Source organism: Pristiophorus japonicus, chromosome 13 (genome assembly GCF_044704955.1).
Source record: "Pristiophorus japonicus isolate sPriJap1 chromosome 13, sPriJap1.hap1, whole genome shotgun sequence".
Classification (NCBI taxonomy): domain Eukaryota; kingdom Metazoa; phylum Chordata; class Chondrichthyes; family Pristiophoridae; genus Pristiophorus; species Pristiophorus japonicus.
In genome coordinates this window covers 111,298,361-111,323,785 of record NC_091989.1, presented here as the reverse complement: position 1 = coordinate 111,323,785, position 25,425 = coordinate 111,298,361, and the positions used below count along the sequence as shown (strand labels likewise).

Here is a 25,425-nt window from a genome sequence, read left to right as displayed (position 1 = left end):
ATATCTGATTTATTGACATGCGATTGTTTCTGACTGTCTGCTAGGGTGGGATGTATGGAGTGGAAACAGGCCGTCAGTGAGGTTAGTCTTGGCCCCAACATCAAATCAATAACAATAATCATAATTACAAAAGATTCTGAAATAATTTAACACACTGAAAGCTTTAACAATAAATTGTATTCAAATTGACATCATCAGCATTAACCTATACTTAACAAGTGGTCTCGATATTTCCAGACTGTTATTCTTCCCCACTTCAATATTCTGATGTACAATACCTTTGTTTTTTGCCATTTTCAAATGTTTTTCTTCTTTGAATGCTTGATTGGGTCTGATTAATTTTGTAATTAATATTTCCCTTTGCACTTGTTCTCTCCAAAGCTACTTTCCTTATTTGTATTTTCTCTAATCCATTCTATTGCCAGTCTGTCCACCTCTATGCTTCCAATTGGATCTAGATTTTAATGCCCTACTCTTCCAGACTGGAAAAGATTGCAGCAGTTACTAGGGGCCCAAGTTTCCACATGATTTGCGCCTGATTTTTTAGGAGCAACTGGTGGAGAACGGACTATCTTAGAAATCGCAATTCTCCACATTTTTTTTTCTGCAGTTCTAGTCAGGTAGAACAGTTCTACTTTGGAACAGAATTTTTTCTTCAAAAGGGGGCGTGTCCGGCCACTGACGCCTGATTTCAAAGTTTCCACAGTGAAAACGTACTCCAAACTAAAGTAGAATGGAGCAAGTGAAGATTTTTGTAGAACTGAAAAAACCTGTTCTACACATTAAAAAATCAGGCGCAGGTTACAAATTAGGCGTCCAGAACGAGGTGGTGGGGGGAGGGAAGGGAACTCATTAAATTCTACAATAAATCCTTATTTATACTTCTACAAATATTATACAAATAAATCCAACCTAAATAAACATTTATAAGCAAAGAAAAGATTAAATAAACCATCTTCCAACCTGTGTGAAAGTGCTTCAGGCACAGAGAATTCTGCAGTCAGCCTGAGGCGCCCGTTCTTTCCCGCGGGGGGGGGGTGCCCGTTCTGCCCGCGGGGGGGGGGGGGGGGTGGGGTGGGGAGGAGACAGTGAGAAGGCTGCAAGTGCTGATGGCAATGTGCTTTTATTAAAAAAATGTTCAAAAATTAAACAACTACAATTTTTTCACACTGAGCATGCGCGAACGCTCCAACGCGCACGCACAGCGTTGCCAGCAGGAAAAAAGCCAATTTAAATAGTACCCGCCCCCTCCCACTTACAAAATCAGCGCGAGTGTAGGCTCGGCCCCCCCCCGGGCACCGCGCCAAGCAGACAAGAAGCTGCAGAACACTCCAGAATTGCGATTTTTTTTTTTAGGCGCCGTTTTAGGCACGAAAAGCGGGCGCCCAGCTCGGAGGGGCGCCTGTTTTCTATCGTGTGGAAACGTGGGCCCTATATATGATTAAACTAGTCAGATATTACAAGCATCAAAAGAATGTGTGCGCGGAATGGGACTTATTTCCAGGTTTGACCGAGTCCAACACAGAGCAGCAGCCAGTGTTTCACAAGAAAGTTATAAGGTTTGCAACCCGCTGGGAAATGGTACTCTGATCACTCAATGTCGACAGGAATTCAGAATAAGGCAAACTCTAGAAAAAGGAGCAAAACTGAAGTCCCCTGGACTCTTCCCACCTCCTCCCCAGAACAAAGCTTATTGGAAGCTTAAGATAATGTGGCAATTTTGTGGGAGTTTTTTTTGTGAACTATTTAATTTTATGTTTATATAATTGAGGGGAAAAAAATTAATAATCAGTTAGGTGATTAACCAACATCACGCAAAAAGCTGGGAAATGTGTTTGTGATTTCACTGGGTCCTTTTGTGGTTGCAACTGGTGACTTTTTCCATACCTTTCTATATTGCATCCGAGGTGAAAGCAAGTGTGTGTGTGAAAACAAGCAGTGATCTGTTTTTCAAAAATGTGGTGTGGTTTTTAGCTAATGAGACATGTAACCAAATCAGCATGGTTTGTTTAACAGACTGTGAATTATCAATGGAATATTTCAGCCATTGATTTTTTGACCCAGAGATCTTTCAGATTACATCCTATGGGCATTTTCCACACCCTGGAGATTTTTGAAGTGCAACACCCTATGGATGCAAGCCTTAAAATTATACAGATGGAAGTCAGAATTTTTCAAGTCAAATTTGCAGTACACCCATAAAATTCAAATTAACTACAGACATGGAATAACTGATGCCTGGTCCTGATTACAGGTTAGATTGTAATTGAGGAATTCAGATGGTTTAAATATAGAACAGTAAATACTGCAAATTATTGCAAAACAGCAATTAACTGTCACATTCAGATAACTTCAAACAGGAGCAAGAACTGAGCTGTTATTAACCATTATCTGAATTCTAATTACAAGCTGGAACTACAACTTTGTGCATTTAAAAAAAAACAGTATTTTATGGAGTTATCTGGGTAGTTTTGTAGTTTTTGTTCCATTTGTTTTACCCATTATGAATGTCATTGGCCAGACTACTCCATGCAGTCAGTCAGTCGAGGAGGCGGGAGCTCGGAGCAGCGCGAGTCCGGGGTCGGCGAGAGGCGTACCGGTGCAGCTACAGGGAGAAGGCAAAGATACTAAGGTGACGTCACAGCCTAGGGGGTAAGTGATTGGCTGGTGATTGGTGAGTAGTTTTTCTTTTTCTTCTTATATTGGTCAGTAACTTTTAACATTGTTATTACCAGTTTAAGTGTATCTAAGGGTTAAGACATGGCAGGAGAGCTCGGTCGGGTGTTATGCTCCTCCTGTACCATGTGGGAACTCAGGGACACTTCCGGTGTCCCTGACGACTACGTGTGCGGGAAGTGTGTCCACCTCCGGCTCCTGACGGTCCGCGTTACGGAATTGGAGCTGAGGGTGGATTTACTCTGGAGCATCCACGATGCTGAGAATGACGTGAGTATCACGTGTAGTGAGTTGGTCTTACCGCAGGGAAAGGGTCCACAGCCAGCTAGGGAATGGAAGACCAGCAGGAAGAGTAGTGCAAGGAAGGTAGTGCAGGAGTCCCCTGTGGTCATCCCCCTGCAAAACAGATACACCGCTTTGGGTACTGTTGAGGGGAATGACTCATCAGGGGAGGGCAGCAGCAGCCAAGTTCATGGCACCGTGGCTGGCTCTGCTGCACAGGAGGGCAAGAAAAAGAGTGGGAGAGCGATAGTGATAGGGGATTCAATTGTGAGGGGAATAGATAGGCGTTTCTGCGGCCGCAACCGAGACTCCAGGATGGTATGTTGCCTCCCTGGTGCAAGGGTCAAGGATGTCTCGGAGCGGGTGCAGGACATTCTGAAATGGGAGGGAGAACAGCCAGTTGTCGTGGTGCACATTGGTACCAACGACATAGGTAAAAAAAGGGATGAGGTCCTATGAAACGAATTTAAGGAGCTAGGAGCTAAATTAAAAAGTAGGACCTCAAAAGTAATAATCTCGGGATTGCTACCAGTGCCACGTGATAGTCAGAGTAGGAATCGCAGGATAGCGCAGATGAATACGTGGCTTGAGCAGTGGTGCAGCAGGGAGGGATTCAAATTCCTGGGGCATTGGGACCGGTTCTGGGGGAGGTGGGACCAGTACAAACCGGACGGTCTGCACCTCGGCAGGACCGGAACCAATGTCCTAGGGGGAGTGTTTGCTAGTGCTGTTGGGGAGGATTTAAACTAATATGGCAGGGGGATGGGAACCAATGCAGGGAGACAGAGGGAAACAAAATGGAGACAAAAGCAAAAGACAGAAAGGAGATGAGGAAAAGTGGAGGGCAGAGAAACCCAAGGCAAAGAACAAAAAGGGCCACTGTACAGCAAAATTCTAAAAGGACAAAGGGTGTTAATAAAACAAGCCTGAAGGCTTTGTGTCTTAATGCAAGGAGTATCCGCAATAAGGTGGATGAATTAATTGTGCAAATAGATGTTAACAAATATGATGTGATTGGGATTACGGAGACGTGGCTCCAGGATGATCAGGGCTGGGAACTCAACATTCAGGGGTATTCAACATTCAGGAAGGATAGAATAAAAGGAAAAGGAGGTGGGGTAGCATTGCTGGTTAAAGAGGAGATTAATGCAATAGTTAGGAAAGACAGTAGCTTGGATGATGTGGAATCTATATGGGTAGAGCTGCAGAACACCAAAGGGCAAAAAACGTTAGTAGGAGTTGTGTACAGACCTCCAAACAGTAATAGGGATGTTCGGGAGGGTATCAAACAGGAAATTATGGGTGCATGCAATAAAGGTGCAGCAGTTATAATGGGTGACTTTAATATGCACACAGATTGGGCTAGCCAAACTGGAAGCAATACGGTGGAGGAGGATTTCCTGGAGTGCATAAGGGATGGTTTTCTAGACCAATATGTCGAGGAACCAACTAGGGGGGAGGCCATCTTAGACTGGGTGTTGTGTAATGAGAGAGGATTAATTAGCAATCTCACTGTGCGAGGCCCCTTGGGGAAGAGTGACCATAATATGGTGGAATTCTGCATTAGGATGGAGAATGAAACAGTAATTTCAGAGACCATGGTCCAGAACTTAAAGAAGGGTAACTTTGAAGGTATGAGGCGTGAATTGGCTAGGATAGATTGGCGAATGATACTTAGGGGGTTGACTGTGGATGGGCAATGGCAGACACTTAGAGACCGCATGGATGAATTACAACAATTGTACATTCCTGTCTGGCATAAAAATAAAAAAGGGAAGGTGGCTCACCCGTGGCTATCTAGGGAAATCAGGGATAGTATTAAAGCCAAGGAAGTGGCATACAAATTGGCCAGAAATAGCAGCGAACCCGGGGGGACTGGGAGAAATTTAGAACTCAGCAGAGGAGGACAAAGGGTTTGATTAGGGCAGGGAAAATGGAGTACGAGAAGAAGCTTACAGGGAACATTAAGGCGGATTGCAAAAGTTTCTATAGGTATGTAAAGAGAAAAAGGTTGGTGAAGACAAACGTAGGTCCCCTGCAGTCAGAATCAGGGGAAGTCATAACGGGGAACAAAGAAATGGCAGACCAATTGAACAAGTACTTTGGTTCGGTATTCACTAAGGAGGATACAAACAACCTTCCGGATATAAAAGGGGTCAGAGGGTCTAGTAAGGAGGGGGAACTGAGGGAAATCTTTATTAGTCGGGAAATTGTGTTGGGGAAATTGATGGGATTGAAGGCCGATAAATCCCCAGGGCCTGATGGACTGCATCCTAGAGTACTTAAGGAGGTGGCCTTGGAAATAGCGGATGCATTGACAGTCATTTTCCAACATTCCATTGACTCTGGATCAGTTCCTATGGAGTGGAGGGTAGCCAATGTAACCCCACTTTTTAAAAAAGGAGGGAGAGAGAAAACAGGGAATTATAGACCGGTCAGCCTGACCTCAGTAGTGGGTAAAATGATGGAATCAATTATTAAGGATGTCATAGCAGTGCATCTGGAAAATGGTGACATGATAGGTCCAAGTCAGCATGGATTTGTGAAAGGGAAATCATGCTTGACAAATCTTCTGGAATTTTTTGAGGATGTTTCCAGTAAAGTGGACAAAGGAGAACCAGTTGATGTGGTATATTTGGACTTTCAGAAGGCTTTCGACAAGGTCCCACACAAGAGATTAATGTGCAAAGTTAAAGCACATGGGATTGGGGGTAGTGTGCTGACGTGGATTGAGAACTGGTTGGCAGACAGGAAGCAAAGAGTAGGAGTAAACGGGTACTTTTCAGAATGGCAGGCAGTGACTAGTGGAGTACCGCAAGGTTCTGTGCTGGGGCCCCAGCTGTTTACATTGTACATTAATGATTTAGACGAGGGGATTAAATGCAGTATCTCCAAATTTGCGGATGATACTAAGTTGGGTGGCAGTGTGAGCTGCGAGGAGGATGCTATTAGGCTGCAGAGTGACTTGGATAGGTTAGGTGAGTGGGCAAATGCATGGCAGATGAAGTATAATGTGGATAAATGTGAGGTTATCCACTTTGGTGGTAAAAACAGAGAGACAGACTATTATCTGAATGGTGACAGATTAGGAAAAGGGAAGGTGCAACGAGACCTGGGTGTCATGGTACATCAGTCATTGAAGGTTAGCATGCAGGTACAGCAGGCGGTTAAGAAAGCAAATGGCATGTTGGCCTTCATAGCGAGGGGATTTGAATACAGGGGCAGGGAGGTGTTGCTACAGTTGTACAGGGCCTTGGTGAGGCCACACCTGGAGTATTGTGTACAGTTTTGGTCTCCTAACTTGAGGAAGGACATTCTTGCTATTGAGGGAGTGCAGCGAAGGTTCACCAGACTGATTCCCGGGATGGCGGGACTGACCTATCAAGAAAGATTGGATCAACTGGGCTTGTATTCACTGGAGTTGAGAAGAATGAGAGGGGACCTCATAGAAACGTTTAAAATTCTGACAGGTTTAGACAGGTTAGATGCAGAAAGAATGTTCCCAATGTTGGGGAAGTCCAGAACCAGGGGTCACAGTCTGAGGATAAGGGGGAAGCCATTTAGGACCGAGATGAGGAGAAACTTCTTCACCCAGAGAGTGGTGAACCTGTGGAATTCTCTACCACAGAAAGTAGTTGAGGCCAATTCACTAAATATATTCAAAAGGGAGTTAGATGAAGTCCTTACTACTCGGGGGATCAAGGGTTATGCCGAGAAAGCAGGAAGGGGGTACTGAAGTTTCATGTTCAGCCATGAACTCATTGAATGGCGGTGCAGGCTAGAAGGGCTGAATGGCCTGCTCCTGCACCTATTTTCTATGTTTCTATGCAGTTAATGCATAGCGATGTCCACACAGGACTGATGCAATCCTTACAAGTAACAGTTAAACTAAAGATTACAAGACAACAATGATAGAGTTTTACTTTTCTTTAACCCATTTCCAGCCACTCACCGCATTATCCAGAAAGTGGGGCCAGTTTAGGTCTGCAGATGACCACCACTGTTAAAGCCAGACACGAACTGCAGGAGGGGTCAGCTATGTCTGAATACTATTCCAGAACGCTGCACTTCCATTCGTAGTACAGACAAGACACACAAATGGAAAACAGGCTTGGAGCAAGTTGGGACATTGGAGACTCAACCAGCAGCACTCTGGTCAGGCGATTAGTAATCTGTCACCAGTTGTGATACCAGGTGTACATTCTTGACTGCATTTTTGACAGTGGAATTTTGCAATCAGCTCAGAATATTGCAGATTTCTTCTAAATCTCCATGGCCACTTACGTAGAAATACAATACAAGCCAAACACATTTTATTTTACCTTTTTGCCTGTGACTATCATCCAGGCAATTGGAATCTCCATACAAGACAATCCGCCCACCACCATCAGATGGTGTCTGGTACAATCCGAGAATAGGGACGTTTTTAACTACAATCGTCTCTTGTTTTAAAACTTCTAGTCCTGCAAGACACAAACCAAGATTGAGATTTGCTGGCTTGAACATGCCAAATTCTATAAAATGAGCAGAACCAAACTTGTACATTCCACTTAATATGAAAAAGAAATACTGGTTACTGACAGTAGCATGAACTAAGTTACAACTACCCAGGAAACTGAAGTAAATTAAATCAGTTTCAAAATTGAGTAAACTGCTCAATTTATATTTCCTTTGTGGCAATTTTCTCTTTACCTGTAAGAGTATCACCAACATGAGCACTCCCTCTGTAGCAGAGGATGTACAGTCAAGAGCAAATGCAGAATACATTATAAACTCTAGAAATGTAAAATCATTATTTAAGAAGTGACTTAAAGTATGTCTTGCTACACACAGAATAAGTATTAATCCCTACACTTTAAACAGACCCCCTATATATTTGCACTCCAAATCAATCTATAAGACAGCCTTTAGGAGTTATATAAAAGCAATGCAAGTTCAAGCAAGACATCTTTCATACACTTTTACTTCACAAATTGAGCCATTAATAATGAATGTTTAATCGAGAACCTCCTGTAATCTAACCACACGAGATAACAGACAAGGTGACCGAGCCAAAGGAACTGCTGAACTTTTAAATATTAAAAGGTCTCAACAAAGGACCAATTCACTTACAACAAAACCATTCTGTGACAAGTCTTACAGTTGGTTTATTTTGGACATAATTTCTCCAGGATTGACTTACTGACTACATTTCCTGGCAAAGCTGAAGCAGAACAAGTAAGCAGTGCCTTCAGGGTAGTTACTTGCATTTCAAATTAATCTGATTCATTGTTAAACTCAGTGCCAGAATAGCTGAAGTGAGGCTTACTCAAATGTCAATGAAAAAAACAAGGTTCCCCCTTTGGGTTCCTTGATATGCTGAAGACAAGTTACCTCCATAGATAGCTCTTTCATATGGTGCTACTAAAAAATCCCACTTGAGAAATAACAGCAGTCGCGGTAACCAAAATAAGCAGAGCTTAATTATTTATGCCAATCAAATTTCACAGCAACAGTTCTATCGCATCATCTCTGGTTTGTTTGGCACCTGGAAGCAGGCGTGTTATCAAGCTCTCGAATTGCCTCAATCTCTTCTGTTCTTTACAAACCTCCACATCCAGAGTCCATTTTTAGACAAAGTCTCCCATTTGGAGCTTGAAATAAAGCCTCTGGCGGGTTCAAGGTTCACCACATTGCTCCTGTTAGTAGCCAATCAGGCACCATTAACCAAGCTCAAACTCTAGTCAAAAACATTCTAAATCTGAAGTCTCAAATATTTTTCATAGAATAATCAATAAAAATGATCAATAAAGAATAACAATCTGGTTGTACAACAGGCCATATATTTGCTCAAGGAACTCTTGTAAAATTATATTCAGTAACTGCAAATAGGTAAAGGGGAGCATGTTGATTGGAGAAAACAAAAACTCTGATGCTAGATTATTTTTGGTTGCAACACAAGTTAGTCTCAAGTCATCAGGAGGTTGTAGCAGTAATAAAAGTCCAAATTATAAGTTATGCATTTTTTCTTAGAGTTGAACAAAGGCCAAAAACAGCTGAGTTTTAAGTAGCTAAAAGTTGATGCAATTCTCAACTGGGCAAATTTGCTTGATGACCGATAAAATCTTAATCGCAGCACTGTAAGAGTGCTTGTGCAAAGCAACAATGATGTTTGCATACTGACTATTTTCATGCCCCAGGCGTAAACCATCACAGTAATTAATATTTGCAACTCTTAACATGCAATCATACCCTCAACATTTTAATTCCCGATTTCTGTCATTACACTCTTAATAGATAACATTTTGTAAATGTGAAATGGAAAGTTAGGAACTGGCTTGTGAAAAACAAAATACTCTCTAAGCTGAACATCTGTGATAGGAAGGTAGCTACTTGAAGTGGAATAAAGATGATCCCAGATTGCAATACATAGCAATGGTAGCAGTTTGGGACTATGTCGCTTGCTTGCTCTTTTGGCTGGGAAAATGTTGTGCAATGGGGGCGAACAAGGAGGTTAGGATCCTTATGGAGAAATGTTGCACATAGATACATAGATGCACTTTGATCCCCAGAAATGCTAGACTTTCTACTAGGGGGCCCATCGCCCCAAAAAATGAGCCTTATTTCAGCGATGTAGGACGTCTCAGCCTGACTGATCGCTGGTACATGGCCCACCGAAAGAGGAAGTCAAAAAGCTTCCCTAGCAACGGCCTTGTGCGACAGATTTTTTTTCCGGCTGACTGGTTTTACCGCGTTTCGGGAGGTCAGGGGTCATCACACATGCTCAGAAGGTATGAGAGAGAAAGAGAGAGAGAGAGAGAGAGAGATGGATGGAAGACAGAGAATTGAATCGGAAGCCAGTGCAAGTAGAAAATCGAATGAGAAAGCTTATAGATCATTTCATTCATATAATTCATTTAAATTTATTAAAAATGTCTATGGAACTAGGAGGGGGAAAAAGGACAAAGCCTTTCAACGACGAGGCCAATCAGGCCCTGTTAAACGAGGTCCATTCCCAGTGGGGCAAACTGACTCGGGGTGTGCACGGGAAACCCCCACCCCGTGTTTACCGGAAAATTTGGGCGGAGATCACTGCAGTGGTGTCCGCGACATCCGAGGCGAAGGGATCTGACTCAGTACTGAAAACGCTGGAATGGTAGCGGCATCAAGAGTAAGTTGCATTTTACTGATGCAAATTTTTATCATAACAATGAATCTCCGGTATTGAATTTAAGTTTGTCACTCATAAATGTATTACATAAACCATGTTAAGATACGGATAGTGCTCTGAAACAGCAGCATGTAACGTTTTAAACTGTTGTGACCGTGATTCTACCTAGTCAATTACCTTATGCTATGTTATGCCCTTTTTTCGGTTGCAGAAGATATCGATCAATTGGGCAGAGCAAAGACAGACAGGGGGGCGGCTCTGCTCATCGTCAGCCCCCAACAGAAAGTGAGGAGCGTGCGGCCGCGCTAGTTGACCGAGCGCAGTTCGGCCACCATCCGCGGTCTGGCGGAGCCCAGCCATGCGCCTCGTGAGTAATGTGTAATGTGTCAAACAGTATTTAAAAACTGAAGTAACTAATGTAATGTCCTGTATTATAATGCAATATACTTGTAATGTACTTATGATATACTAATGACGACATGACATGAAGCCCTTGTGCACAAGAAGCTGGGGATGCAGCCGCTACAGCTTTCTGGGGTAGTGAAAACTTTGATATTTAATGTATCTTGTTAATGTTTACCGTTCTGTTCTAATAAGCTCTGTAAAACGGTCATGTGTGTTTTAAAGGTCAACCTGAGACGCTTGTGCAGGTACAAACGACACCAGCACCAGCATCATCATTCTCTATGGAGGAAGAGCAGGAGGAAGGGGAGCTCTTTCCTCACCGAGGAGGAAGACAACGAGATCGAGCTCCAGTAGGAGTCGTCAATTGCGCATGGGGTGGGGGGGTGCGGTGGGGATAAACCTGCGGTCATCTCTATTGAGATGGAGGATGCACCGGGACCAAGCGGTGTGCAACCGGCAACGCCAAGGCACAATGTATTGCACACGCCAACCCAACAGAGGCCGGGTCAGCGAGGCCAGCAAACGCCTCCGCAGGATGATCAGTTGGTGGGCCTGATGTCCCCGTGCTCAGACGGTCGCGAGCTGATCCAGGGGTTCACTCGATTCACCCAAGACTGCTCAAGGTGTCTACAGTGCAAGTCGAGCTGCTGGAGGTAGCACGGCAGACTCTTGAAGGGGTGCGGGAACAGACCGCTGCAACAAATGCCCTTAGGCATGCGCTGCTGGCGGAACACGGCACTGCACCGCAAGGTGTCGTGTTGTCACGAGTCAAACCCCCGAGCACTCAGGATACGATTCCTCCTGACTCAAGACGAGCAGCCTGCTTCGTCTCCCACGCCAACACGGCAGGAAGTCTTTCCGTCACCCGCTTCGTCTCAGATTGCAGGGACCAAGACGGGCAGGTGGTGCTACTACACACAGGGGGGGGGGGGGGGTAAAACGAACTGGAGGGAAATGTGGCTGCAGGTAGGGAGGGTGGGATTGAGTTTTACTATTAATGTTAGTTCATAGTTGAGGGTGGGAGTTTGTGGGTGGGGTGTAGGGTGTTGAAAAATATTTTATTAAAGTTTGTGGGCAATAATTCTTTTTTTATTGATTTTAACAATTGTGCATTCTCTGGCATAGGCCCCATCACTATCAATAATTATTTTCACTTGCTATAAATGCACTTTTCACTAAAAAATGCCTAATCCACTAGGCTATTAGTAAAATTAAATATACTTAGTAATCAGAGTAGATCTATCTATACAGGACCCTTACATAACTCAACTACCCAAGCACAATTTTTTTAAGCTGTCTCCACCCTTCCTCCGATCTTCAAAATGGCGTCCGTAGTGTCCATTTCCTTCAGTAAGGCCCGGGAAAAGCAACTATTACCCAGCCATGTTCTCTGCAAGCGATCAGCCCAGCCTAGTGATGGCGATGTGCTGAAAGTTGGGATGGGCCATGTGTGGGCGATCAGTTCGGCGAAGTGAGCCGAAACTTGGGGGGTTATTTTTCCGGCGATCTTTCTGGCCTAATTTCCACTTTTTCCTCAAAATGGGCAATAGAGGTCCGATTTGGGCGATGTGAAGTGGAAAGTCTAGCCCCAAGATTCCTTTCACCATCACTGTTGTAATGTGCAAAAACAAGAAAGAAACATAACCATATACACCAGTTCAAACTATGTAGGAAAAGAGGAAAAAACAGTTGATAAACTATAGTTCCTACCTTGGTCCTTGAGAGTTTGAGCAAGAACAAGTCCATCCTCTGGAAATTTAGCAATACTGCTCCCTGAAGCATAATACACTGAAAGAAAAACAAAAGCAGTTTGCTTTTATTCCAGAATATTTCTGTAATCCGTACTGTGAAATTCCACATAAAGCAGTTTTGGACGGAAACTAAAAATCCTCATCTTGTACCAAAATATATTGAGAGAAATAGGAGGACAACATCTCAAGCACCAGCCCAAATGGAAGCTGCTCAGATAATGCCACGGTTTTCTGTGCTGAAGGTGCATGCCCAAGAATTTGTGGTCTTACACTGTCATCAGTACTAATCTGAGCATTAGGGAATGAATCACACTGCCCAAACATAAAGTCAGCACCAAATCAATGTTCATAACGTTCAGATTTTGGCAAGTTTCTTTCACTAAGAATACACACGAAGAATGGGTATAGGGGTTGGAAATGGGGAAACAAGGTCAAGAGTATTTATATACACTCATTCAACATCAAAAGACATCATTCATTAAACTATTAAGCTGGAAATATCTAGCAAACCCATAAAAAGACTTTTCATATTGGAACACTTTTGTAAAATCATGCACAAAAACATCAACTGCTATATTATAGCCAGCTCAAGGCAATGCAATGAGAGACTTACTGTCATGGTTTGCCAAGCTGAAATCTCCTTCATACAAGCCGTCACCGAAAGCCATGCCCCACACTGATAATAGGTCATTGAGTGCTGGGATGTTCGCCCCTCCAGTGTCTGGCATCCACCACTGCCTATAGGCCAGAGGACAAGCACAGAAGAATCACAATTTGGCTTTGTTGATATGGATTAGTTTGTTGAATTGAAAGGTACCTCAAGGACAGCTTTATGTTTCCCCAACTCAAATATTATCACCTTTCTCTTTAAGGTAGTGACTGCTCCTTAAAAAGGTGCCGGCAGTCCTTTAGCATCCAGAACCTTCGCCGCCACCCACCTCCCCTCCCCCCACCCCCAACATTCACATATGCAGCAGCTAGGGCTACTGGAATGGTGAATAGAAGATTGGCTGATTTTTGCCTGGGTCAAAGCCACATTGTCATACCCCAATGGAGATTTAACCGACTTAGTACATGTCTGGGATCAAACTTAGTACATCCTGATTGGATTAACCCAGTACCACACATGGTGCTTGACTTTTTAAAAAAGAAAAGCAGACTTGGCCAATTTGTGACAAAGAACATTAGTGTCGAAAGGAAGCACATAGGATGGGGAAATGATAATTTTCCAAACACTTATTCTGCGAAATGACAGAGTTGATTTTTACATTAAGAGTGCATATACATGGATTGTTGATGAAACAAGTGTATGAGCACAGCTAGGAAATCAATCCAAGAACCTTTCTTGGGCTAAAAGGAATCAATTATAATGGAGTTCAAAATATGTTAAGTGTTACAAATAAAATACTAGGTCAGCTACTATGATCTTCCACATTTCCTAAATGCAGTTCTGCCTCACGGAAATTAATATACCCCAAATGACCAGGAAAGACATACTGTCCTAGTGAGAGTGGGTTGGATGAGGGGCTTTGTATGTACAAGTTGAAATACACCGAGAATGAGGAAAAATCTTATCAAAAACAAAGTCTCTCATTCATTCAACTTCCAAATAAAAAACAATTGTGTTCGAAGATTTAACAGCGAGGCCAGCAAGGAGCATCACAGCACTAGATTTTATTGGCTTCAACTCTCGGGTGAAGAGGAAAGCCTCATCCCTGTTAACAACACAAAATAATATTGATACCCAGACGTTACTTCAGAGTAAGTCAGATTGTAGAACCAGAGACCTTAAATGAAAAATACTGTAAAGTTTAGAGATAAATGAGGAAAAATGTCTTCATTCAGTTAAATTATTGGGATTATCAGACAAGCATAGTAGAACCAAAAACTTTAAGGCATCCTCAATGAAGTTGGACACTATAATGCGAGTATTCGGGTATTGAAGGGATGAGTATTGATTGGCCAAATGGCCTTTCATCATCCTTAAAAAATAGAAATACTGGAGTTACAAAAAAAAAAGGGTTCAGAAGCACTTGAAAAGAGAAATGATACATTATTGTTCAACCTAGATTGTTAATATATTTTCCGAAAAAGAAATGTTGTCGTGAGATACATCTTCCCACCCCATTCCCAAAGAAGAAGCAACATCAAATAAATGACAATACCTGCACATTTACAAAGCCAAAGACATGTTTATACCTTGTGTTTTCATCATAGAATTTCACTTTTCTCATTACAGATGTGTTGTACCAATCACTAAAGACAATTACAGAAAGGCCATTATCAACATCGCGCCTCAGTTTAGTCATTTCCTCCGGAAAGTATTCCTCTTCACTGTCTACCATCAGCAGGGTACCTGCAGGAAAAAAAAATCAATACATAGATGACAGCACATCTCAATCATTCCAATGGCTGTGTTCAACTGGCTTAAAATGCAGTTAACCACAGCACTGCCTTTTTAAGCCAGCACAAATCCTGAGAGTATTACAGCTGGAGTATGCTCTTGGCTGCAAAGTTAGTCAAAACCTCAAAAAATAGTTTCAGAAAGTAGACCAAGAATATTCATAGGAACACAGCACCTTGGAAAGGCCTAGCATCAAATGCTTCCAAGCAAAATAAATGTAATACCGTTTACTTTGTATACAGTTGTCTTCAACCTTTGAATGTAGTTCAACCGCCAACCTAATCCTTCAAAAGCTTACATGCATGTAATCGTGTTCTTCTCATCCAAGAATGCACTGCAAAAAAGGCCTCATTCTGGCTTTAACAACCAATTTCCTTTGACGATGGCAACAAAGGAATCTAATTTGCTGCGAGAATATAAAATATAAGCATTCCAGGTGAAAATAAGAAACACAGGTGGACAAGGAGGGATCTCTGCATCTGAAGGTTGTCAAAAAAAAAGACAAGTTCATCTGCATGTGGAAATTCAATGAGACTGATGTTTATTTAGCGAGATTGTTCTTTTTCGATGAGTGACTCAATCAAAAAAGTTACTTATAATTTACAGCATATAAACAGGCCATTCGGCCCAACTGGCTTATGTCAGTGTTTATGTTCTACACGAGACTTCATCGAATTCTAAACTGCAGCCCCACATTCCATCTGAATGCAGCTCGGCCCACTTCTCAGTGTGCAGGACAGCAATGATAGCCTTGTTGGGGTCTAACCACTCCTGTAGATTGTGGGAGGTGGGCAACACTGGTAGACAAGCTATTAACTAAAATACACATTCCAACTTTAGTGTAACACCCCTCAACATGTACTGTAAGACACTGCTCTAATAACGAGTTCCAAACCAGGTGTCATTTGGTAGACTAAGTTGATAGCATTGACAGATGAGAAGAAAGCCTGCATGCTGGACATCCCCAAAAGCTTCCCTAACCAACTTCTCCGCAAACCAGAACTTCACTTCTAATCAAGAATGTGTCTCTCTCTGCCACCTGCCAATGAAGTGACCAGTTACTTTTAGTCAGCACAAGGTTCGCTCAGCAGCACCTTAATTCAGTCCAGGTTTAAAACTATACAGGTGAGCAACGCACATGTTGCCTACAAGACTAGCTTGTTTTTTTTGTAAATCAGCTGGTAACTTCCAATCACAGACAGCCACAGAAAGGCACTTTAAACCATTCTCCTGATCAAGATTTAAGAGCCTGTGGATCAAGAAACTGACTGGGGAAGCCTTGGGGTGCTAGGTGGGAAATAGCCTTTGAAGTCCAGGGCATTCAGCAACTTCCGAGTTTCAGTATGTTGATTTGGCAGAAGAAAACCTTCATTTAAAATGTTGCATAATCCTCGTCATCTGCCTTTATGTACACTACACCTTGGGAGAGCTATATTTGAATCCAAATCTTCTACAACAGTTCCATTAAACTGGTCTCTGAGCAGATAAAAGTTTAATACAAAACTTACCATACTGGCTGGCATCAAAACAGGTGATGGGTGCTCCAAGCACCTCCACAAAATACCCCATGCTACGCAAGTGCTGGTACATGTCCCTAAAGTTGGTATGTACATGGTCACCATTCCTAAGGAAAGGAGTAAGAAATGCACATTAATAGTCTCTTCATCTCAAATGTAAATATATTGGGGAAATGTTAACCCCTAGTAGAATATAATGGCAGGTGTGAGAAATTTTCCAAAACCAAGCATCAGCACACTAATAGATATTGCACTTTCAAACTAGCTTATGTCGTTAGAGATAATTTTGAACTACATAATAGATTGGAATAGTGGTGGTTAAGGCCCTTGATTTTTCACAAAGCATATTGGTGCCAATAAGCTAAATTAAACCTGATGATCATCACCATATCTGACTGGATTACAACAAGCACCATCGGGTGTCTCTTTTCTTTGCCAAAACCATCCACTATGCCAGGACCACACTAGAGAGCAAACATAATCTCCAGCTTCTTCTCTCCACCACCAACCTTCTCGTTAAACCCTTCACACTGCTCCATCTACCCTCATCTCCGACATACGATGCACTCAGTCTTCTTCCCTTCCTTCCCAGGTACCTCCTGTCCAAGCCATGATCAGAGTTTTTTTTCTAGTTTCTGTCCCATCTCCCCTCTGAGCACATCTCACCCATGGGATCCATCTGCTATTCCTACTATTGTCTCCATTACTACTAAATTGCTGGCTACCCAACTTCCCTTTCTGGCCCCGATACAAGCTGGCATTGTAAACAGTTCCTTCTCCTCGGGTGCTGTCCCTCTCCTTTTCAAAGTTGCCATCAACCCCTCCTCAAAAAAAATCTACCCTCAACCCTTGGTCCTTGCAAACTCCCCCCTTTCCTCTTCAACATCCTTAAATATGTTATTGCTTCCCAAATCCATGCCCATCGGTCACCTCCACGTTTGAATCTCTCAAAATCAGGTTTCCCTGTATGTCATGGTTGAAATCCAATAATAAAAAATTAATATACAACATTAAGGTAAATCAACAACTTTCCCATGTGGTCAGGTCAGTACACGAAACACTTGAAGAATGCAAACTGCTCCATGTATCAGTCTCACAGATCACCTCCAAATCTATGTTAGTATGATTAAATTAATGTCTGCCTTTCCCAGGTGAATTCTGCCCTGCTGGGGAGTAACAAAGATGCACTCCACCACTATCTGCCAAAATCTTTAGTAATGGGTTTAAGGTCTGCAAAATAAAGTACCAAATGAACCAAATCGCCAATATTTTGTACCAAATCTACATTAGAAGTTCACGCTCTATGCTCTATTAAATGAAATTTCCTTCCAATGGAAGAATTTTTTAAAAAAAGAGACCAGCTTGGCAAGTTAAAATGTCCTTTTCATTTACCATTAGGATATTTTCAACTGCATTGGCAGTATAGGCAGAGTTTGGCTCCAAATGCATCATTGTCCACGTTGGTTTTAAAATTTGCAAACCAAGGAATACATTTGCTTTAACTACTGCTGCACAGTCGTCTTACTGCTTCCATCAGCACCTACACCACTTCAATATAACTGGAGCTTCTCACTCAAAATATAGCAAAGGAACAGTGCAGAGAATAAACACAGCTCAACAGGAGTCCCTTGGAGGAACTCACCAATCTAGTGGATCATTTTTCATGCGCAGGTTATCCCTCGGAAAGTAACCAGGTGGGTAGCGCAGGTTATGGTACTGATCCCATAAGACTCTCTTACTGCGAGGTGGTGTCGGAATGATCTTCACCTTGACTGGCAGCTTCACAGTTGATGTCATTTCATTGCCATTTTTAGACTTTAAATCAAGAAAGGTGAGGAAAAGAAAAGACTGATTAGCACTACACAGACCCTTGCACAGATTGGCAACACACTGCACACTTTCATTTCAGGCTATTCAGTAAACAAGATAAAAATACCAGATACTATTCAAGTGTGAAGTCTACCTTGCACCCAAAATATTTGGAAACTATAATCTCCAACTTTGTCAAGTTGTCCCTGCACAACAAATTGGACTAAATTGTCAGATCACACTCTAACCCAAAGGACACTAGTTTCAGATTGGGCCATCTGCATCAGCTGGCTTTAGAGAATTCATTCCTAAACATTAGAAAGCCAACTCATCGGGATTTCTGTGAACATTAGTGTAAACAATGAGTCAAAGGATTAGGAATTCATCTCCCCTGCCTTATCCTAGAAGCAAAAGACCAGTTGAAAAAGCGAGAGGGGAAAAACATCGTGTTGAATTTATTGTCTTCATGCTGATTCTTTGGTAGTGAATTTTGGTTGCTCTCCATTCTGGTTTCTAATCTAGTTTACTCATTGCTTCTGTTCACCTTTCTTTTGTTGCATTTCTCCTTTGCGCAATATATTTTTTGCCAGGGACGGACAACAGCTTTGAAGAGACTCAAGATAGATCAAAAGGAGATGGCAACATTAAGTTTCCATATTGTGCCATATGACACCCAAAATTTTAAATCATAGATTACCTAATTATTTCACATGGATCAACCATCTTCACTTCAGCAGCTAGGGATAGATTAAGAAAGACAATATGGAAGGTTGTGTGACTCTATAGGAAGTCAATCCTGTTTCAAAGGTTTAGAGTCCAGGCACTGCTTGACAGTGGATTTGAATTTTGAGGTGAGGTGGGGAAGAGATGACCAGGAATTAAATCAAACTCATCAATACTAATGGATTTGAGCTGCCAAACATCAAATTCATTTTTTTTTATTCTGAAAGATCCCAAAAGAGAAGCAATAGATGTAATTTTATCTTCCTCTAATTTGTGACTATTTGGCTGGTAATGAATGGAATTTTTCTTCCGAAAATTTGGCCTGCAAGCCAAAAAATTGCATTTGTACAACTTAACCCATCTGTCAAAAATATTTCAAAGTGCTCCACATGCAATAATTTACTCTGAACTAAAATAGAATAAGGTAGGTAAACCATGCAGCCACTTTGTACATTGCAAAATCCCACCAAAATTATGTTTTGATGGTTTTGGTTGAAGAAGGAATGTTAGCCAGGGCACATAACTCCTTACTCTTATTCAAACAGTGCCACAGGATCTTTAACGTTCACACGACCATCAAGACTGTATCTTGGCTTAATGTCTCCTCTGAAGGATAGCACAGACACTAACTAGCATACCTCCGCTGTACTGCACAGGATGTCCGCCTACTTTTTGCTAAATCTCGAGTGAGGTTAAAACTCGCAAAATTCTGATTCAGAAGAGAGAGCACTGCCAACTAAAGTAGCAATCTGTGGAATACATAGAAAATAGGGTGCAGGAGTAGGCCATTCGACCCTTCGAGCCTACACCACCATTCAATAAGATCATGGCTGATCATTCACCTCAGTACCCCTTTCCTGCTTTCTCTCCGTACCCCTTGATCCCTTTAGCCGTAAGGTCCATATCTAATACCCTCTTGAATATACCCAATGAACTGGCATCAACAACTCTCTGCAGTAGAGAATTCTACAAGTTAACAACTCTGAGTGAAGAAGTTTCTCCTCATCTCAGTCCTAAATGGCTTACCCCTTATCCTTAGACTGTGTCCCCTGGTTCTGGACTTCCCAAACATTGGGAACATTCTTCCTGCATCTAACCTGTCCAGTCCCGTCAGAATTTTATATTTGAGATCCCCTCTCATCCTTCTAAACTCCAGTGAATACAGGCCCAGTCAATCCAGTCTCTCCTCATATGTCAGTCCTGCCATCCCGGAAATACAGTTAACTCTGACTACCAAAGCTCCACAAGCAACATTGAGACACAGAGCCATGTACATAACCACTGTAAACATACTGGGTTAAATTAGGAGAACACTCTGCATAAACTTGGCTTGCATTCCTTTCTGTTTAGATGATTGAGAATGGTCTAATTCAAGTCAAGTCAAGTGTTTAAAATGACAAAAGGCTTCGATAGAGAGAAGCTATTTCCTCTGGTGGAGGAATCCAGAACAAGGGGGCACAATCTTAAAATTACAGAAAGGCCATTCAGGAAATCAGGAGCACTTTTTCTACATAAAGGGCCGTGAAAATGTAGAATTCTCTCCCCAAAAGGCTGTAGATAATCGATTAATTGAAATTTTCAAGTCAGAGATCAACAGATTGTGATTAGGTAAGGACATCGGGATACACATCAAAGACAGGTAAATAGAATTGAGATGCAAATCAGCCATGAATTGAAAGGCAGAACAGGCTCAAGGGGCTGAAAGGCCTATTGCCGCTCCTATGTGCCCTATATAAAAATCATCAATATGGACAAATAGATTTGGAGAAATCTAGAGACAAAATGCTTCACAGAGCAAATTACTCTGGCATGAAGTAACTTCTGCAGGAGACTCTAGCAAAATATAAACAGAGGACATCGTGCCTCATTTGCACAAATTCTACAGGGTACTCAACCACTGACCAAAATAGGTCAAATTCTCAACAATTAAACATTTGATCAAAAATACATTGAATTGATGGGGAGAGTGGGGGAGCAGAGGGAGGGAGAACATTTCTCAAGTGTACAAATGTCTGTATTTAGTGTGGAATTCATTTCACAAAGTACAATGGGGTCACTCTGAGCTGAATCTGGGTTGTGTGTGTTTGGAGTATCTTACATTATTTTGCTTGCATTACAAAAATCTGCAGATCATAAAGATAGGAATGGAGTTTGGATCCATGGATTTTATCGTAGATAATCTTGTCATCCCTGGCTCCCAATCACTAAATGTTGCTATTGCTAAAGTAAGGATCAATTATACATTCTGCAAGTGCTTGGTCGACATTTTCTTCTCCCCCAGTTGAGTGTGCCACTATTTTAAGTATCATCTGGTGGCATTTCGGAAAACCAAACTCACCAGCTCAGGATGTCGAGATTAAAATTTGGTCTGCAACGTGCATCACAACAACCCATTGGGAGTTACTAGGTGTGGGACCCGATTATAAATTAATCAGGTCCCACAATAGTTAATTTTCGAGTAGCTATGTGCTGTGCACGTGCTCACCAACAATGGAAAAGGTTGCAGCGTGGTTGGGGCCAAAGCACAGTCACAGGATTAAGCGCTGTTTCGACCAGATAACAGGAACATGCTGTGAAACAGTGAACAGCAGGAGGAAGGGGCATGATGTGGTAATCACATCATGACCAAGGCGATTGCTATCTGCAATGGGCAGCTGGGTCATAACCAGCGGCCAGTCCGGAGTCGACAAACTGACCCCAGTAACAGCAGGGGGGCCAATCAGGGAATGGGAAGATGGGAAGACCTCACGTTCACGACTATAACTGAAGCTGTAACACGCTGTAGAGTGCGCTTTATTCTTAGTAACTGTAAGATGTAACTGAGCCAATAAAGTTTGCCTGGATACTACCACCGGACTCGAGTCTCGTCAACTGCTAAGAATATAAGAGACTCTACATCCTGGCGTAGTCGGCAAGATCGCCGAATGTCAGCCGCTGGGAGACCCTAGGACCCACGTCGACACGAGGGTAAGGACACCTCTTAAATAAAGTCCTCGTCCGAAGTCTTTCGCTGCAGGCATCATTCACACGATCTTTAAAAGAACTGTCTGTGGGTAGTATTAGGGTCAAGACCCCTGTAACAGGGAGCTCTCCACTTGACAGAACATAAAGGTCCTGTCCCGGACTTAAGGTCCACGTATTGCACCCGCCGCAACTAAGGGTTCTAAATCGGCACAATGGCTGAAGGCGGAAACAAATACCATCCCACGACTAAAAAAGGAGGGCTGGCCCCACTGGAGGAAGTGTTAGAAAGCCTTAGGGAATACATTTGCAGCGGTTTGATTTATGAAAGACATGTGCCGAAATTGAACAAAAGTACGGAACTTCTGAGGGTCAGTGGACCCTGGACAATATAAAAAGGGTATGGGGGAAAACCACGCGCATGAAAGATAAAGAAAGGACCTGCTGGTCCCTGGCCGTCATGAGCCAAGTTCGACAGAGAAAAGAAATCATGACCCAGTCCTAATTCGATCGGGATTTGAAAGCTGCTAAAGATCAAATCAAGGCACTTGGGGAACAAGTGACCAAGAAAAATTTGGAAATAGAGAAGAAAGGGAAAGAGATAACTAAACTGAAGAGTGAGATTAAAGATTTGGTCGCAGCCAGTATGCAGTGGCTGCGTCTGGGGTACAAAGCTGTCTATTCAAGTCTGGCACAAGTAGGGAAAGAACACAGACAGCTGGAAAGGCAACAGGCGGGAGTAGTGATGTTGGATTTGGATTCGGGCTCCTCATCATCCGATGAGGACTCGGACGGAAGCAATATTAGCCCTATATTAGCCCCACTAAAAACAACGAGAGTTAAAGTAGAGACGACGACCAAGACGGAAGGCGGAATTAAGAAACGTAAACAAAGATACGAGAATATGATAGTTCACGTAGCCGCGGAACCAGAAAAAAAAAAGATAAATGGTCGAAAGAACTCCAACACCCAAAAAAGTGGGGGTGTGGTGAACGAGAACTTGGGAATTAGATCGACTGCGAAGTATTTACACACTCCATTCTTTGGACGGAGTCCAGATTCTGACCGTCATGCCAGGACGATCGGCACGTAAACTCGAGGGCAGTAAAAGAGGCACTTGGAGACACTGGACAGGGGACTGACAGCCTGGGAAGAAGTGAAAGGCTGGTTAAGAAAGTACAGGCCTGCAAGGACGGATTGGAGTAAGATTGCAGTGTGCGAGCAAAAAGGCAGAGGAGGTACTAGAGTATGAGGAGCGATTCAAGTCTACGTGGCTGGAACATTCAGGTCTGCATCAAGATGCGGAGCAGATGGATGACGAAAGAGTCGGACCCTTGAAGGCGACCTTTATGGCGGGGTTGAAACCAGAACTATCTAAATTAGTGAAGGCAACCCTGGCAGATCGGGATGATTGGGGAACCTCCTTCACGTAGTTGGTAGACCGGTGTAGCCAGTCAGATCGGGATTTAACTTCAAAGGTTTGAGTAATGCAGACTGGATGGAAACCAAAGGACCGGGAGGGACAGACGCCTGGAAGACTGCCGGGAAAGTGCCACTATTGCGGTAAAGTGGGACATTGGGCCCGATCGTGCCAAGCGAAGAAACATAACAACCAGGAAAGCTCAGGGACGGGCCAGAAACAGGCCAACGGGCGGTCAGTGATGGAGCGGTTTAAAGAACTTACCCCCGATCAGCAGCTGCAGTTGCTGGAGTGTGCAAAAAACTCAGAGCCCACCCCCACCCCCTCCCTGGCAGGATCCCTGGTAGCATTAATACATCAGCACAGGGACGGACTATATGTCAGTGTGGGAGTGGGCGACCAAGAGATTGATTGTTTATTGGACACGGGGCAGAATTGACATGCGTGCCCAAAAATTATAAATTCCCCTCGACGGGACAACCCGTGCGGCACATGGAGTCGGAGGCCATAAGCTGATACTCCACCGAACCCAGCCGATGTGTGGTTCTGGGACCACATGAAGTAACTGCATCGGTCTGGATGGGACCGGTGGGACAACCCTTACTCGGGATGGACGTCTTGACGAAAATAGATGCCTCCCTGGACTTTGAGGACGGCCAAGTCACGTAGTTGATCTGATCCCTGCAGAGGGAAGAACTAAGGGACCACCCGATATGGGCCAAGGATAAACATGACTGTGGCTTGCTTAAAATGAACCCAGTTACCTTCACCGGGACTCCACCTCCTTGCATCAAACAGTACCCGATCAGCCCGACTTCAATCCAAGGAATGTTACCCATCATCCAGCAGTTAGAAGAACAAGGGGTACTAGTTAAGACCCACAGCTCATCCAACAGCCCCATGTGGCCAGTGCATAAGGGTAAAGACGCCTGGCGCATGACAGTGGACTACCGGAAGGCCAACCAGCGCATTGACCAAAAAGCCCCGTTGGTAGCAGACCCCTACGCTATATTTCAGGCTCTGACGCCGGAAGACAAGTACTTCTCCGTTATTGATATGGCCAACGGATTCTGGGCAATTCCGTTGGCCCCGGAGGTGCAGCAGTGGTTTGCCTTTACCATCCAGGAACAGCAATACACCTGGACCCGTTTACCTCAAGGGTTCCACTACAGCCCAACAGGTTTCCACATGGCCCTCCAGGGTCACTTAAGGGAGCTACCCCCGATGGGATCTACGGTCATACAATATGTCGATGATATCCTATTGGCATCCACCACGGAAGAACAGCATGAACGAGACATGCTGACCTTATTGGACCACCTCGTCGAAAAGGGATACAAGGCCAGTATGGCCAAGGCTCAGATAGCCCAGGAAGAAGTAATTTACCTCGGACAAAAGATATCAATGGGAGAGCGGGGACTGACCCAGGATAGGACCGAGGCTATTCGTGCGGCTAAACTTAGATCCTTCTTGGGTCTGTGCAATTTTAATAGGAACTGGGTGGACTCCTACACACAATTGGCACAACCATTGAATGACCTGCTAAAAAGAAAACGGACCTCAATCGAAGCTATCACCCTAGCTGAGGAGCAAAAGGAGACGCTTGAAAAACTGACACAGGCCCTGTGCACGGCACTCGCCCTAGGGACCCCGGACACCAGGAAGCCCTTCACCCTATTCATGCATGAGAAAGAAGGATACATGACTGCTATCCTGACCCAAGAACATGGGGACCAACAGAGGCCCATCGGATACTACTTGGCCAAACTGGACACAGTGGCTCTCGGATGGGGAAGTTGCCTGAGGGCCATGGAAGCTACATGCTGAGCAGTAATGGTAACGGCAGATTAGTCTTAAACCAGAAACTGATCAAGTGTCCCCATACAGTACATGCTATGCTACCCATGAACCGGGTCACCCAGGTGACCTCAGCCTGATGGACCAGATGGACGACAGTCCTGGAAGCTCCAAACCTGCATATTGTACAAGCTAGCCTGGTTAATCCGGCCACCATGCTCCCCCTGCCTGAAGAAGGGTATGAAGACCAGCACGACTGTGCGGGCATGTTAGAAGAAGCAGAAGGAGCCGCTGTGGCAGCTGAAGAGCCGCTACCCAATCCGGACTTGATCCTATTTACGGACGGATCCTCATCTGTGGAGCATGGAATCCGGAAGGCAGGCTGGGCAGTCATGATGCTGCACGAGGTAGTAAGGAAGGGGGGGGGGGGAGCCTCCCTGCCAGAACCTCCGCTCAGCAGGCCGAATTGAGGGCGCTGGCCGAAGCCCGCAGGGTAGCCGAGGGACAAACAGCTAATATATACACTGATT

At 43.6% G+C, this 25,425-nt stretch overlaps 1 protein-coding gene across 3 annotated transcripts in view; it reads right to left on the bottom strand.

Moving 5' to 3' along the window:
• The window catches only part of mbtps1 (membrane-bound transcription factor peptidase, site 1), a 200,187-nt gene that overhangs the window by 27,040 nt on the left and 147,722 nt on the right, over positions 1 to 25,425 (bottom strand). For all 3 annotated transcript variants that reach the window (XM_070897892.1, XM_070897894.1, XM_070897893.1), the window contains exons 14-19: positions 17,828 to 18,000; positions 16,177 to 16,292; positions 14,464 to 14,620; positions 12,878 to 13,002; positions 12,224 to 12,301; positions 7,281 to 7,421 (exon numbers count right to left, since the gene is read on the bottom strand). In XM_070897892.1, the coding sequence (XP_070753993.1) occupies positions 7,281 to 7,421; positions 12,224 to 12,301; positions 12,878 to 13,002; positions 14,464 to 14,620; positions 16,177 to 16,292; positions 17,828 to 18,000 (790 nt within the window). The remainder of the gene's footprint in view (positions 1 to 7,280; positions 7,422 to 12,223; positions 12,302 to 12,877; positions 13,003 to 14,463; positions 14,621 to 16,176; positions 16,293 to 17,827; positions 18,001 to 25,425) is intronic.